The sequence below is a fragment of the Eptatretus burgeri genome, chromosome 9 (genome assembly GCF_056783735.1).
Source record: "Eptatretus burgeri isolate ZD-2024b chromosome 9, Ebu_testis_v1, whole genome shotgun sequence".
In the NCBI taxonomy this organism is placed as follows: Eukaryota; Metazoa; Chordata; class Myxini; order Myxiniformes; family Myxinidae; genus Eptatretus; species Eptatretus burgeri.
Genome location: NC_140969.1, coordinates 46,866,625 through 46,879,843, shown reverse-complemented (window position 1 = coordinate 46,879,843; position 13,219 = coordinate 46,866,625). Strand labels below are relative to the sequence as shown.

General features: G+C 42.4%; 2 protein-coding genes across 2 annotated transcripts in view; one reads left to right on the top strand and one right to left on the bottom strand.

Annotated features, from left to right (window-relative positions):
• LOC147020068 (tetraspanin-12-like) overlaps nt 1-13,219 on the bottom strand; it is a 153,498-nt gene that overhangs the window by 5,209 nt on the left and 135,070 nt on the right. The gene's annotated exons all lie outside the window — the stretch shown is intronic.
• The window catches only part of RPAP3 (RNA polymerase II associated protein 3), a 111,334-nt gene that overhangs the window by 54,336 nt on the left and 43,779 nt on the right, over nt 1-13,219 (top strand). Inside the window, exon 4 of the mRNA XM_085895067.1 lies at nt 3,317-3,444. Within this exon, the coding sequence (XP_085751193.1) occupies nt 3,317-3,444 (128 nt within the window). The remainder of the gene's footprint in view (nt 1-3,316; nt 3,445-13,219) is intronic.

Below are 13,219 nucleotides of genomic sequence, written 5' to 3'. Positions count from 1 at the left end.
AGCAACAACGTTTCCCCCCCCCCTTTCTATCCGCACTGAGATAGCGCCGGAAACCCCGTCCGTGGCGTCGAGCGGCCAACACGTGCCGGCGCAAGGCACGCCGGAGACGACTCGCCTACCACGCCAGGGATCGGAGTCGCGGCCAGGCGCGACCATGCCGACGGATGTGGGAGAGGGACTTGACGGCCCAAATTGAAGTCACCATTTTCTTTTCGGGGTTTTTGTATGGATCTTGTGGCGCTGTGTCTCGTAAAGTAGAACTGTTTAAGTGTTGCCGTGTGTACGCGTATTCGGTTGTAGCTCTGCATTGTTACTTTTCTTACATTTGCTTTCTGTGCATTTTGATTCTGTCTGGCTGTATATACGTGCTTTGTGTCTGTGGCTATGAATAAAATGCTTGCTTGTTGAACTGTGCCCGTTTTGCTTCGACTTTTCTTTAATGACCCTCCATCTTACATCACGTAAGTGGTTCGTAGTGGGTGCAACAACCCGGTAATTAATCTGAACCGTCCAGGTCAACGATAACACCGCTCGGTTATCCCGAGAGTACGGAACGGGCCGCCCAAGCGGCTCGTGTCCGGAGTCGACCTGCGGCGAGGTACGATCGCCCGGTTTACCATCCGCGTGGGTACTTAGGTTGGTCGAGTTTGGCGAACAACCCTATCCTACGCGGGTGGCCGATTGGCACGATTGTGGTGAGGTCGAAAGGCCCACCTGTGACTAGCTCCCGGCGTTGGTCCGAGAGGGTCACGACAGAATTGTCCGTCCGGTGGGCGACGTGCCGCGATTTGAGTTATGTGGCCGTTTGCACGCCGGCGGGCGCGAATTCGCAACAATATAGTGAAAATACCATCAAGCTCGCCATGTTAATCTCACGTTATTCACCTTTTGCATTAATCCCTTCTGGTGTTTATCATTCAAGTTTGTCTGAATGGATGAATGCCAGAGGCCATGAACACATAATTATGGGCAGATAAAATAGAAGAATGTGCAAAGTGATCAACAGAAATGATTTGGCAGCTAAATTAGCACCATGCCACCAATCGATCAATTAATTGACGGGGAATTAGGATTATTTCTGCGGTCTGGACTGATGCTTCCAGTCTGGATGTTGATCATGTTTCTCCTTTTGAGAACCCTTGGGTTAGAGCATCCACTCTGTCTGGGATGTCGATCGTTTGAACTGCGGCTGAGTCGTACGAAAGACTTTGAAAAATGGTACGTGCTACTTTCCTTGCTTCACACTCAGCATTTAATATGGATGGAGCATATGCAAACAACCATGGCTTGGCAACCTTTGCACATCGGCTTAATAGGCATAATGGCCTCCCATGTTGAAGTTTCTTTACTTGAAGTTTCATTAAGGAACCATGGATTATTTATTTTTATTAATTGTGTGTTCACCTATTAATTGTGTAGGCCGACTGGGATCTGACATCGGCGAAAACACTACACCTTTTGATGTGGGCACATTTTTTCCTATATCTGAAAATGTCATAAAAGTGAAGTAACTCTTGTTTATGTTTATCCTTTGTGCCAGATCCCAGTCAGCCCTGAGTCAAATGACATAGCACCATTGAGTTTTAAATAAAATTAGCTTTATTGTTGGCTAAAAAAAAGAGAAGCCAGTCAAAAAAATGAAACTACCATTGCTGTTATGTAATCCTGCAATCTATATCAATATGAATATGTATGTCATGATGTCTGATTATTGCTGTCTCTTCTCAAACAGCTTCATGTATCATCAACAAACACCATAAGCATAATGAACAACATCTGGCAATTGTTCTTCTGGCATCGACATTTACTACCAACTTTTATTCCATTTAATTAGGCTCAGTCAAAAGTAGACTTTTTTTTTTTCAAAGCCTTTGCTCTGCCGGATGACGTTCCATTATTCTGGTAAGGTGCATTTCAAGCCCAAATGTCACTGGATTGTTGCTTTATGCTCCTTTCGTCCTATCAAATGCCATAGTATCCCATCAGCCATCCTTGACAGGTATATCCACTAGTTAATAACATTTTGAGGCAATATTTCCATGGTCTTTAATATTCTCGTATCTAAGGCCTCCCAGGCACAGAGCGGATGCTCTAATCATTACGCTACTGAGTTTGTGGAATAAGCGAATTAAACACAAAGGAGCTGTAACACAAATGGCACACACATGCAGGCAAGTACATGAGACAACATTTAATTTCGACTAATACAACCACTGAACTTGGGAAAGTGACATTAAATCCCAGAGCACTGCATACCAGCAATGCCATCCTTGTGCCCACTTTTCTCTTCATGCTGAGCAGGGCAACTAAGGAGGAATTTCCTCCTCCCCATTGACGTCAACCTTTGGGGTATGTCTTTGCTCTATTCTTTAAAAGCTGAGCGTCAGGCAAGGAAGCAGCACGTACCATTTTTAGTCTTTGGTACAACTTGGCCAGAGTCAGAATCAAATTGTTGACCTCCCAAACTCAGAGCAGACACTCTTACCATTATGCGTCTGAGACTGCTGTAAACAAATGAAAGATCAAATGCTGCATTAGAGTCAGAAGGAACCTGGATAAGCAAAGAGCAAAAATAGTGTCATCAGGAGGAACCTGAATATGATTTTGAGATGTATTTCAGCAGTTACTTCTGAGGCTCAAACACAGCAACAGGTACAAGCTACCAACGGTCCGTTCATTAATAATTATTGCTATTATCATGTTGATTAATTTACTGGAGGGAATCTGTATGGAACATTCTGATATGCTGTTGTTCTGACAATAAATACCTCAACGAAAGTCTCACTTTCCTAACCCGCACATCAGCTGAAAATACCAAAAGCTTCTCTATGCTCTATAGTTATGATGGATTTCATTTTAAACCATAATGGTAGTGACATTTCACTGGCCAAGTATCTGTAATTGTCTTTAAAGATACTTGGCCAGTGAAATGTCACTTATTCCAAGGAGCTGGGAGCAATAACACAGATGGATGTTTCAATGTAAGCAACTTTGCTTAATTTTGTTATAATTTATCATGTTATAATTGTACATTATAGTTTAAGCAGTGTCATGGCAATGACCTCATGGAGGTCCATTGTAATTGCCTAGAATTAACACCAACCTTTAAATCTTTCTTTTGCTGTCTGTAGTCACAAAATATGGGTCACAAGATCAGTGTGTTAAGAAAATGACGTTTTTGTGGAACTGTTTCCCATCATTTTATTTGCTTCCTCTTGTTTTCCTTCCTGACTCCAAATGTTGCTGAACATGGGAAATTAATGCCGTTCATAAAATCACAGTGCTGGTAATCACATGTTGGGGATTGTTTCTACAGGGAAATGACTATTTCAAGCGATGTCAGTACCAGGCAGCCATTGAATGTTACTCGAGGGGAATGCAGGCAGATCCAGAGAACCCATTGCTACCAGCTAACAGGGCTATGGCACTGCTGAAACTACAGAGGTAAGTGTATCAGGGCAGTGTATCCGAGCTCAAGTTGTTTTTTTTGTTTGTTTGTTTCTCTTCTAACAGCAATTTTAGCCAACATAATTGTACTTTTTTCTCTTTTTTAACGAAGGTCCTTCCCTACCTTCTACATCTGGAAACCTTTTGCCTTTTTTGCAAAAGATTTGCAATGGCAGAGATATCTACTGCTATGGTCTGTACATTGTACAGTAAACCTTTATATATTGTGGGTTTTGACCAATTGCAGGCAACCTCTTGTTTACCGATTTAGTTATCACGGGGTTTAATTTCGACCAATCGTGGTTTTTGAGCCGAAATGTGACGGTTTTCTCCCACTACAAGCCTTTTGTTGTTTCGTTAACAATGATGCTGAAGCATAAAATGATGGGAGAAAAGAAGTGCTTATTTTTTTTTTTTTTTTGTATACCTTGGTCGAGGCTCGTATGAGAGCAAACACACAGTGGGAGTGGGAGTGGGAGGGACAAAACAGTGCGGAACAGACACATTAGGTGAACTGTGGAAGGGAGAGGGATGGGGATGGGACGGGGAACATGGCGAAGAGAAGATGGACATTACAGGGACTTTCAGGAAGGAAAGCAGAGGAATTGAAGGAAGTGGGCTTGGGTGGATTATCGGGGGTAGAAAAGATCGAGGATTTGGATGGGGGAAGATAAGAGGTGGTGGTGAACAGCTGTTTTGAAAGCCTGGAGGGAAGAATGGGAAAGAATAGAGTGAGGAAGTTTATTCCAAAGGCGGGAAAAAAGAGGAATGAAAGAGTGAAGATGAGCAGTGATTCGTGATTTTGGTAGTTTTACCAGAAGGGGGTTGTTGGCAGACCTTGAGCACCCTGTGGAAATGTGGTGGGGACAAATCGCAGAGAGAGCAGGGGGGGGCAAGGCTGGAGAGGAGTCGGTAGAAGACAGAAAGACCACCGACCAACCTGCGGTGATTGAGTGAGAGGCCCAAAGACTCAGCTTCATTGCGGGAGATGCCGATGATCTTAAATGCCCTGGTTTCGACAGCGTGAATCCGAGAAAGGTGGGAGGCAGGAGCACCAGCCCAGAGGGGAGAGCAGTACTCCATCAGGCTACGGACAAAAAGCTTTGTAAGTGGTCAGGAGCTCAAGAGGGCCGAGGAAGGACTTTGCACGACAGAGGATTCCCAGTCGGCGACTGGCTTTTGAGGCGAGGTTGGAAATGTGACTTTCCCAGGAAAGGTCATGGCAGATAGTGAGATCCAGAAGCTTGAAAGAAAAGACTTCTTCCAGAGGATTGTTGAGAAAGTGGATGGGGGGGGGGGTTTCTAAACGGTCCTTTCGAAGAGATATAGTGAGAGTGTGAGATTTGTCTGGATTGAAAGACATGTTCCACGTGTTGGACCAGTTTGTGATTTTTATCCAGATCTGCAGTGAGCGAAGAAGCTGCTACTTGCCGGTCTGAGGGATGACAGTTATTGTTAACAGTTTTGACTTTACACATTTAATTGAAAATCGGTGGTACTTACTGCAGTGCTGGTGGTACCTGAGACACCCAGCACATACAGTACTGTACTGTACTGTTCCTATCTCTATTTCAACATTGCGTTCGGTGTAATCTTCCATGTAATCATAATAAATTCCTTTGTTTTCAGTTATTATTGCCCTTAATGATTTTTATCCATGGCTCCAAAAGGAAAACTGTTATTAGTGGTGAGGAAAGTGATGTATTTGACTCGGAGTGAAGGTGGTGAATAAGCTTGGTCGCGCGAGAGTGCGTTTATTGTACACCGCCCCTCCGTATTTCATTGCCAGGCGCCAAAGGATGGCCTGCGCTGAAAGGGCGTACTTGGTTTTCACTCCGTTTATTACCTCTGCCACTGAAGGTGGAAGGAGGTTGTGTTTTCACCCCTGTCTGTTTGTTTGTTACTTAGCAGACGATCCTTTTGGAGAGACAAAGCGAGGGTTTGAGATTTGTCAGGATTGAAAGACATGTTCCAAATGTTTGACCAGCTTGTGATTTTATCCACGTCTGCAGAGAGTGAAGAGGCTGCTGCTTGCCAATCTGAGGGATGACATGGTATGGCAGACGGTAGAGTCGTCAGCAAATGGAGAAAGAAGATTTTCCCAGAGAGTCTGAGAGATCATTGATGAAAACCAGAAAAGGGAGAGGAAGTAGAGGAAGTAGAGGAAGTCTGTGGGCAAAGTCCTGCGATAGGAGAGGAAGTCTGTGAGCCATGAGTGGAGAGTGCGTTGGATACAATAAGAGAGTTTGGTGAGCAGGGTGGGGTGCCAGACCATATCAAAAGCTCACAATATATCTACAGAGATTGCTCTGATCTCATGTCTGGCATTAAAGACCTCCACCCATTGTTGCAAAAGCAGAAGCAGCATGTCCAGGGTAGAGTGACCTGGTCTGAATCCAAATTGATGATCGGAAATCAAGCCATTGGAGAAGAAGAAGAATTTAATGTCAGAAGCAATGATGGATTCCATGACCTTGCTGATGATTGGGAGAAGGCTGATTGGTCTGTAGTTGCAGGGATCTGTTTTTGCATCTTTTTTATGCAGAGTGGTAATGTTTGCTGATTTCTAAGCAGATGGCAGATGACAGCAAATGAGAGGGTAAATAGAACAGAGAGATGGTGAGCTAGAGCAGCAGAGCAGGTTTTTAGAACACGAGAGCTGATGCCATCTGGATCGGTTGCAGAATCTGAGTCGAGGTTTGACAGCAAGCTCTCCACCTTGCCAGGAGAAAAGGACGCACAGTCCAGGAACAGGTGGGTGCAACTGGGTAAGGTCGGTACAGAAAGCTATGGGTTTGGGACACAAGATTTGGAAGCAAACACAGAGTTTAGGCATTCAGCCTTTTTGTGGGCAGTGTCAGCTGTGCACCATTTGAGGTAAGGGAGGGGATGGAAGGAGAACATTCACCAGAAACAGGCTTAACCAGATACCACCAGGATTTGGAAGATGGAGACAGGCTTGAGAGTTCAGTCTTGTGATTTCAAAGATGTTGTTTCCTGCCTCTCCTGAGGGTAGACACACCCTGTTGTTCTGAGCTTTGTGGAAGGAACTGAGATTGCCTTCAGTTGGATTTGCCTTCCATGAGGCGAAGGCAAGTTGTTTTAGGCCAACTCCCTCACCACAGGCTTCATTGTACCATTGGTGGGAGGAAGGGTATGACAACTGAAAGCGAGATGGGATAATCTGTGCATGAGAAAACGCAAATTTCTTTGAACCTGATATTTGAAGGGGATTTACATATCGGGTCACTACATTCAACCACCAATTATTTCAAAGGTCAAAAGGTCAACATAGGCCGATTTCTAAAATTGAGAGATGGGGCCAAAAACTATATATCATATCTCAAAAAGTTGTGGACGAGTTGTGACAAAACGAGGTGGATGTATTGGTTAGGTGACGAGAACAAGCGGATTCAATTTTGGTTCAGATCCAACAAAATGTAAACTGTTCAGCCTGGCGGAGGTACGCACTCCACTGAGTGCCGTTCCGTTTCGCCAAGTCACTCTGAGTGATTTTTCATGACTTGCAAAATCGAAGCTTTTTCAATTATGTTGGTCAGTCGATTTATGTTATTCTGTCTGTCTGTTTGTTTGTCTGTTTATCGCCTGCAGGTCACATTTTAACCGATCTTCACAAACTTCACCACATGGTACAGTTTGTCATAAGGAAGAAGCCGATTATTTTTGAGGTCAAAAGGTCAACATAGGCCAAAGATCAACAACTAAGGTGTTATTTCTAAAATCCTCAATTTTCATCCGATTGACTTGAAATTTGAAGAGGATTTATATTTGAGGTCACTGAATTCAATCAGCCAATTATTTTTGAGGTCAATATTGATCAAAAAGTTACGATAGGCCCAAGGTCAACAACTAAGGTGTATTTCTAAAATCCTCAATTTTCATCCAATTGACTTGAACATCCAGTTTGGCCTCGCATCTCAACCATCCTTTGAGCTCGGAAGTTGATATTTGGGCACAATAGTGAATAAGTGCTTTGGCAAAAACTGCATTTTAATTTTTTTTGCTGAATCAATTAATTAATTATTATCTATTTAGTAATTGCGTATTTAATTTCTTTCTCGTTTGTGCAATATTTGAGGCACTTTTTCAGCTCGGAAGTTGATATTTTGACATGACAATGACCAAGTGATTTGGCTATAAAGGGTATTTTTGATTTATTGATTAATCGATAATTATGCATTTTTTGATTAATTACTTAATTTTCAAAAATTTACAGATTCGGATGAAACAGTGGTGGTTTTGGCACGCGATAAGCCAATTGATTAAAGAAATTAATAATTTTATGATTAATATTTATTTATTGTCATTGTGCAATTAATCAATCAATTATTGTACACCGCTCCCTCCCAATTCCGTCTCCATGTGCTGCACTTTATTCCCTTGTGTTGTGCTTCACTTCCATATTAGGTTCTTCTTCCAAGTGATTAAAAAATATATATATATATATATATATATATATATATATATATATATATATATATATATATATATATATATATATATATATGAGCCTTTCCACAGTAATGGGTAACCATTGTGTTACATACATAGTCCACATTAAGTGTGTCCAGTTTATCTTGCAAATGAGGGGAAATAAAAGACTGACCCCTCCACTACTGGAATCCAACAGTAAGAAGATAATCTAACCTAGCACAATTTATTGATGGGGTGTTCTTGGCGTATAGATGATTATTAAACTTGTGATTATTATTGTGATGATTACACTGAACAACAAAAATTTTTTACTGGAGATGTGTAAAGTGATTTAGACTAATTTGGGTACGCTGATTTCAAAAATCATAACCGTTTTGCTGTATCACGTCAGGATTTTCAGTAACAGAAATATTCCCATTGCCTAGAAGTCAGGATTTCAATGAAATTTACAAAAATTCATTTATTTCATCATGAATGCTTCAAAATTATAGAAATTACAGAAAAACTCCACTAGAATGTAATTAAAAATGCTTTAGGCATTTGGCTTTGCGTTTGTGCTGCTCTGTGTCAGTTTCACGATGCAGGAACCAGCAGAAATCGCCCATCATGTTCGGGTTGTGCCGCCCTTGGTAACGCGTCTCCATGAGTGAAATCTCTTGGTGGAATCGCTCGCTGTGCTCGTCCGAGACTGCTCCCAAGTTGTCAGGGAAGAAGTTCAGGTGCTGGTGTAGGAAATGGATTTTCAGGGACATCCTGGAGCCAAGTTTCCTGAAGGACTCCAGCAGCTGCTGCACTATTTCTTCATAGTTGTCCGCGCGCTCGTTCCCCAAGAAGTTGTCCGTCACAGCTTTGAAGCTCCTCCACGCTGCCAGCTCTTTGGGGTTTGGAGTTGTCGGAAAAGTTTCGTCCTTCATAATCTGTCGGATTTGCGGTCCAACAACGACACCAGCCTTGATCTTGGCCTCCGACAAGGTGTTGCCAAACTTTTCCTTGAGGTATAAAAACCCACGCCCATTCAGATCCATTGCCCGTACAAAACTTTTCATCAAGCCGAGCTTTATGTGGAGTGGTGGAAGGAAAACCTTGGCTGGGTCGACAAGGGCGACATGCTTCACGTTGTGTCGACCAGGTACATGCTCTTTTCGCTCTTCCCAATCTTTCTTCGTCCAGTGATTCTTGTCGTCTCTGCTATCCCAGAGACAAAGGAAGCACATGTATTTCGTGTAGCCTGACTGCAGCCCTAACAACAGCGCCACCACTTTCAAGTCTCCGCAGATGTGCCAGTTGAAGTCATTGTACTTGATGGAATCAAGCAGCTGCCGCATAGTCTCATAGGTCTCTGTCATGCCGAACGCGTGAGCCAGTGGGACTGATGGTTTCTCGTTGCCATTGTGGAGCAAAACAGCCTTCAAGCTGTTCTTCCCCGAGTCGATGAAGAGGCGCCAGTCTGCAGGATCGTGATCACACCCAAGTTCTTTCAACAGACCGTTGATGTCACTGCAGAATGTCATCGTGTCTTCCATCTCAAAGAACTCGGCCATGTCTCTGTGACGTGCTCTGAACAAGGATATCTTGGTGTTAGGTTCAAGTAGATTACACTGCTGCAGCCTTGATCCAAGCAGCTCTGCCTTCGCCTTTGACAGCGAGAGATCTCTTACAAGATCATTTAAGTCTCCCTGGTTCAGAAGGTGTGATTCTTGAGTGTCGGGTTCAAAAGGTTCATCATCACCATCCTCTTCACCACTGCTTACAGCTATGTTCTGATCAGCTGGAGGTGTTGGAACGGGGTTCTCGTCATCATGAGGCACAGGTTTACGAGCAGAGACGCAGTCAGCGTACTTGATGTGACCTTTATTCTTCTTGTTGAAGCCGGCGATGCTTGTGCAGCAGAAATAACAATCATCATGATGATTCTGCGGCTCACGCCATATCATGGGCACCGCAAATGGCATGCTCGCGCGCTTGCCCACCAACCACTGAGTCAAGGTTGTGTGACAGCTTGTGCAGCAGATGTGTGGTGCCCAGCTCTGTTCTTGGTCCCCACCTTACACCCGAAGTAGTGAAAGTAGGCGGCCTTCATTTTCACTGCTGTAGATATACTTCGCTGTTGATCTTTTTTGGTATACCGACCACAGACATAACAGAAGTTGTCAGGATGATTGGTACAGGAACGCCTACTCATCTTTATCTGAAAGAAAGAAATATAACACAAGTTAACAACAATTGTACGAAATAGACATGTTAAAGACATATGTAAATTTCATTGAAATCCTGACTTCTAGGCAATGGGAATATTTCTGTTCCTGAAAATCCTGACGTGATACAGCAAAACGGTTATGATTTTTGAAATCAGCGTACCCAAATTAGTCTTAATCACTTTACACATCTCCAGTAAAAAAAAATTTTTGAAATTTGTTGTTCAGTGTTATTAAACGACCTCTGACCTGCTCAAAGCCTTCTGTAACAAACGTGACTTTGTACTGCAATCGGAAAGCCAGATTTTTGTACAGCTTTTACGGCGATATGGACTTACCACTAATGTTATCCTTTGTTACACATTTGTCATTTAGGTTAAGTTATGTAATCACAAAAATAACAAGACCGTATTTTTAAAGGTTGTGCAGCTTGAGCATTTTGTTTCTTTCATGACGAATTGACCGATAGCATAACGATTGTTACTCTGTTTTGAACCCCCCAGCATTCACATTAAAGTATATTTTTGGCAAATTCAGGGAGTGGGATATCATAAGTAAAGTCTTTTTACACATATAATCTAAACCAGTCTCAATCAAAAGAGTTATGTGTTCATATAAAACTCTTGGTAAATCTATGTAGTTTTTAATATAACACTTAAGACAAAGATTTACTCCCATCACAGGACTTGAATAAAATTTTATCTGCATGCTTTAATTTAGGACAATAGCGGTTTTTGCTATAAATAGTATATATCTACATTTATATACACCTCAAAACATGTTAGTGGTCTTCTATGGATACTTTAGGAATTCTATGATAGCTCCTGAAGAAAGACCCTTAAATGTAGCATATTACTGTGGAACAGCCAATATGCAGTATATATTTCAAGTAAGTACATTAAAACACCTTTTTCAGTCTGTATGTTTCAAATTATAATCTTGGTGTTATGATTCTTTCCTTATTTTATACAAGGGTTGTTATGAGACCTCTCCGGTTGCTATAGTGAGCACATTCATGATTGCAACAACAACAAAAATCTCCCACTCTGGATTGCTCTTGAATACCCATTTGGTACATGTCCAAAGGGGTTCAGCTACTGAAAGTGAAATGCATTATCACTTGTGGCAAAAAATATTTTGCCTCTGAAATTGGTTTTGATGTCAAATAAAATCAGCATAGTTTTCCGGGCACCACAGTCGACTGTGCTCGTGAGAAGGCAAAGGCCTCACTTCTGTGTTTGCTTCCACATCTTGTGTCCCCAACCCCTCTCTCGGTTCCCACCCTTCCCTGTTGTCCCCAACTTCTCCTGGACTCTGTGTCTTTTACATTTCATGAGGTGGATAAGATTCTGGCAACTCTCAACTGATTCTGCAACTGGACCGGATGGTATCAGCTCATGTGTCTTAACCTGCTCTGCTGTTTTGCACATCCTCTTTCTGCTTTTTTCCTCTTACCATTTGCCTTAGGTCATCTTTCATCTGCTTGGAAATCTGCCAACATCACTTCATTACATAAACAAGGTGGAAAAAAAGAGATTATCTTGACTGCAGACCAATTGGCTTACTTCCAATTTTCAGCAAGGTCATGAACTCAATCATGCAGCTCGCATGAAATCCTTCCTTTTCTCCAAATGTGTTAATCTCAGACCATCAATTTGGATTCAGACCTGGTCATTCTACCTTGGATGTGCTGCTTCTGCCCTCCCAACAATAGATGGAGGCCCTCAGTCTCAGGCATGAGATTAGAACCATCTCTCCAGATCAGTGTTTCTCAACCTTTTTTGTCCCACGCCCCACTTTGATTTTCAAAAAAATCGTACGCCCCACCATGATTGGAGACACTACAGTATATACCACATATGTATTCAAAAGGCTTTATTAAAACTTTATTGCAAATTTTATTCAATTGCTACTCACTTCAATGGGAGCCCTGCCTTTGACGCTGGCTGCAGATTTGTTTGATTCGAGGAACCAATTTTGTCAGTTTCAGCCTTAAATGACCACGTTTCGTGATTTCTAGTCGATTTCTCTTAGCTTGCAGCAAATTGGTAACAACACTAAATCCACATTCGACTAAATAAGATGATGGAAAATTTATCAATACTTCCCTTGCCAAAGTAGTCGAGTTTGGGTATTTATTTTCACTATCCTCAGACAGCCACATCATGGTTCCTTTGATCCTGAAAAGAGTTTTTATTCCTCATGCCCCACCAAAATATTGCCGTTCCCCACCTTGACAAACACTGCTCTAGATCTATCTGGAGCATTTGATAGTCTGGCACTCCGCCTTGCTCTCCAAACCCCCTGCCACGGCATCAAAACATCCATCCACTCAACACATGGTTTACTCACTTCATTTACTGTCATAGCGATCATGTGACTCAACACAATCCTCTCATCTTCTCTCCCTGTCAAGGCTAGAGTGCCCCGAGACAGTGTCTTGAGACCAGTCCTATTCTTAATCTTCAAAAATGATCTGTTTTGCTATCCAAAAAAAATTAACTTGATCTCTTTACTGATGTCAGCAAAAACGTTTGTCAATACTGTATCATTCCTCATCATTCAGGTAGGCAGACAGCAGCCTCTTCTCCCTCTAAAGACCTTGATAGAATCATGAGAGATCATGGGGCCCAAATGATTGAGGGTTCTACACATGGAATATGTCATTCAATCCTGACAAATCTCACACTCTTACTCTCTCTCTCCAAAAAGACCATCTGGTAAACCCTCCCATTTACTTCCTGAACAATCCTCTAGAAGAAGTTGTCATTCAAACCATTGGGCCTCACAATCAGCCATAACTTTCTTGGACAAACAACATATCTAAGTTGGCCTCTAAAACCAGCTGCAAACTATGCATCTTCCAACGTGCAGTCTTTCTTTGGCACATCTGAACTTTATTTACTTACAGGACCTTCATCGGAGGCTTGATGAAGTGCTGCTCTCCCCTCTGGGCTGGCACCCCTGCCTCAAACCTTGGCAATCAAAGCCATCAAAATTATTAGAATCTCTCATGATGAAGCTGAGTCTCTGGGCTTATCACTTCCACATTGAATAAAGTTGGTTGGTTGTCTCCTTTTCTGTCTTGTATCCACTGCCCTTTATTTGCTCTTCTAACCCCC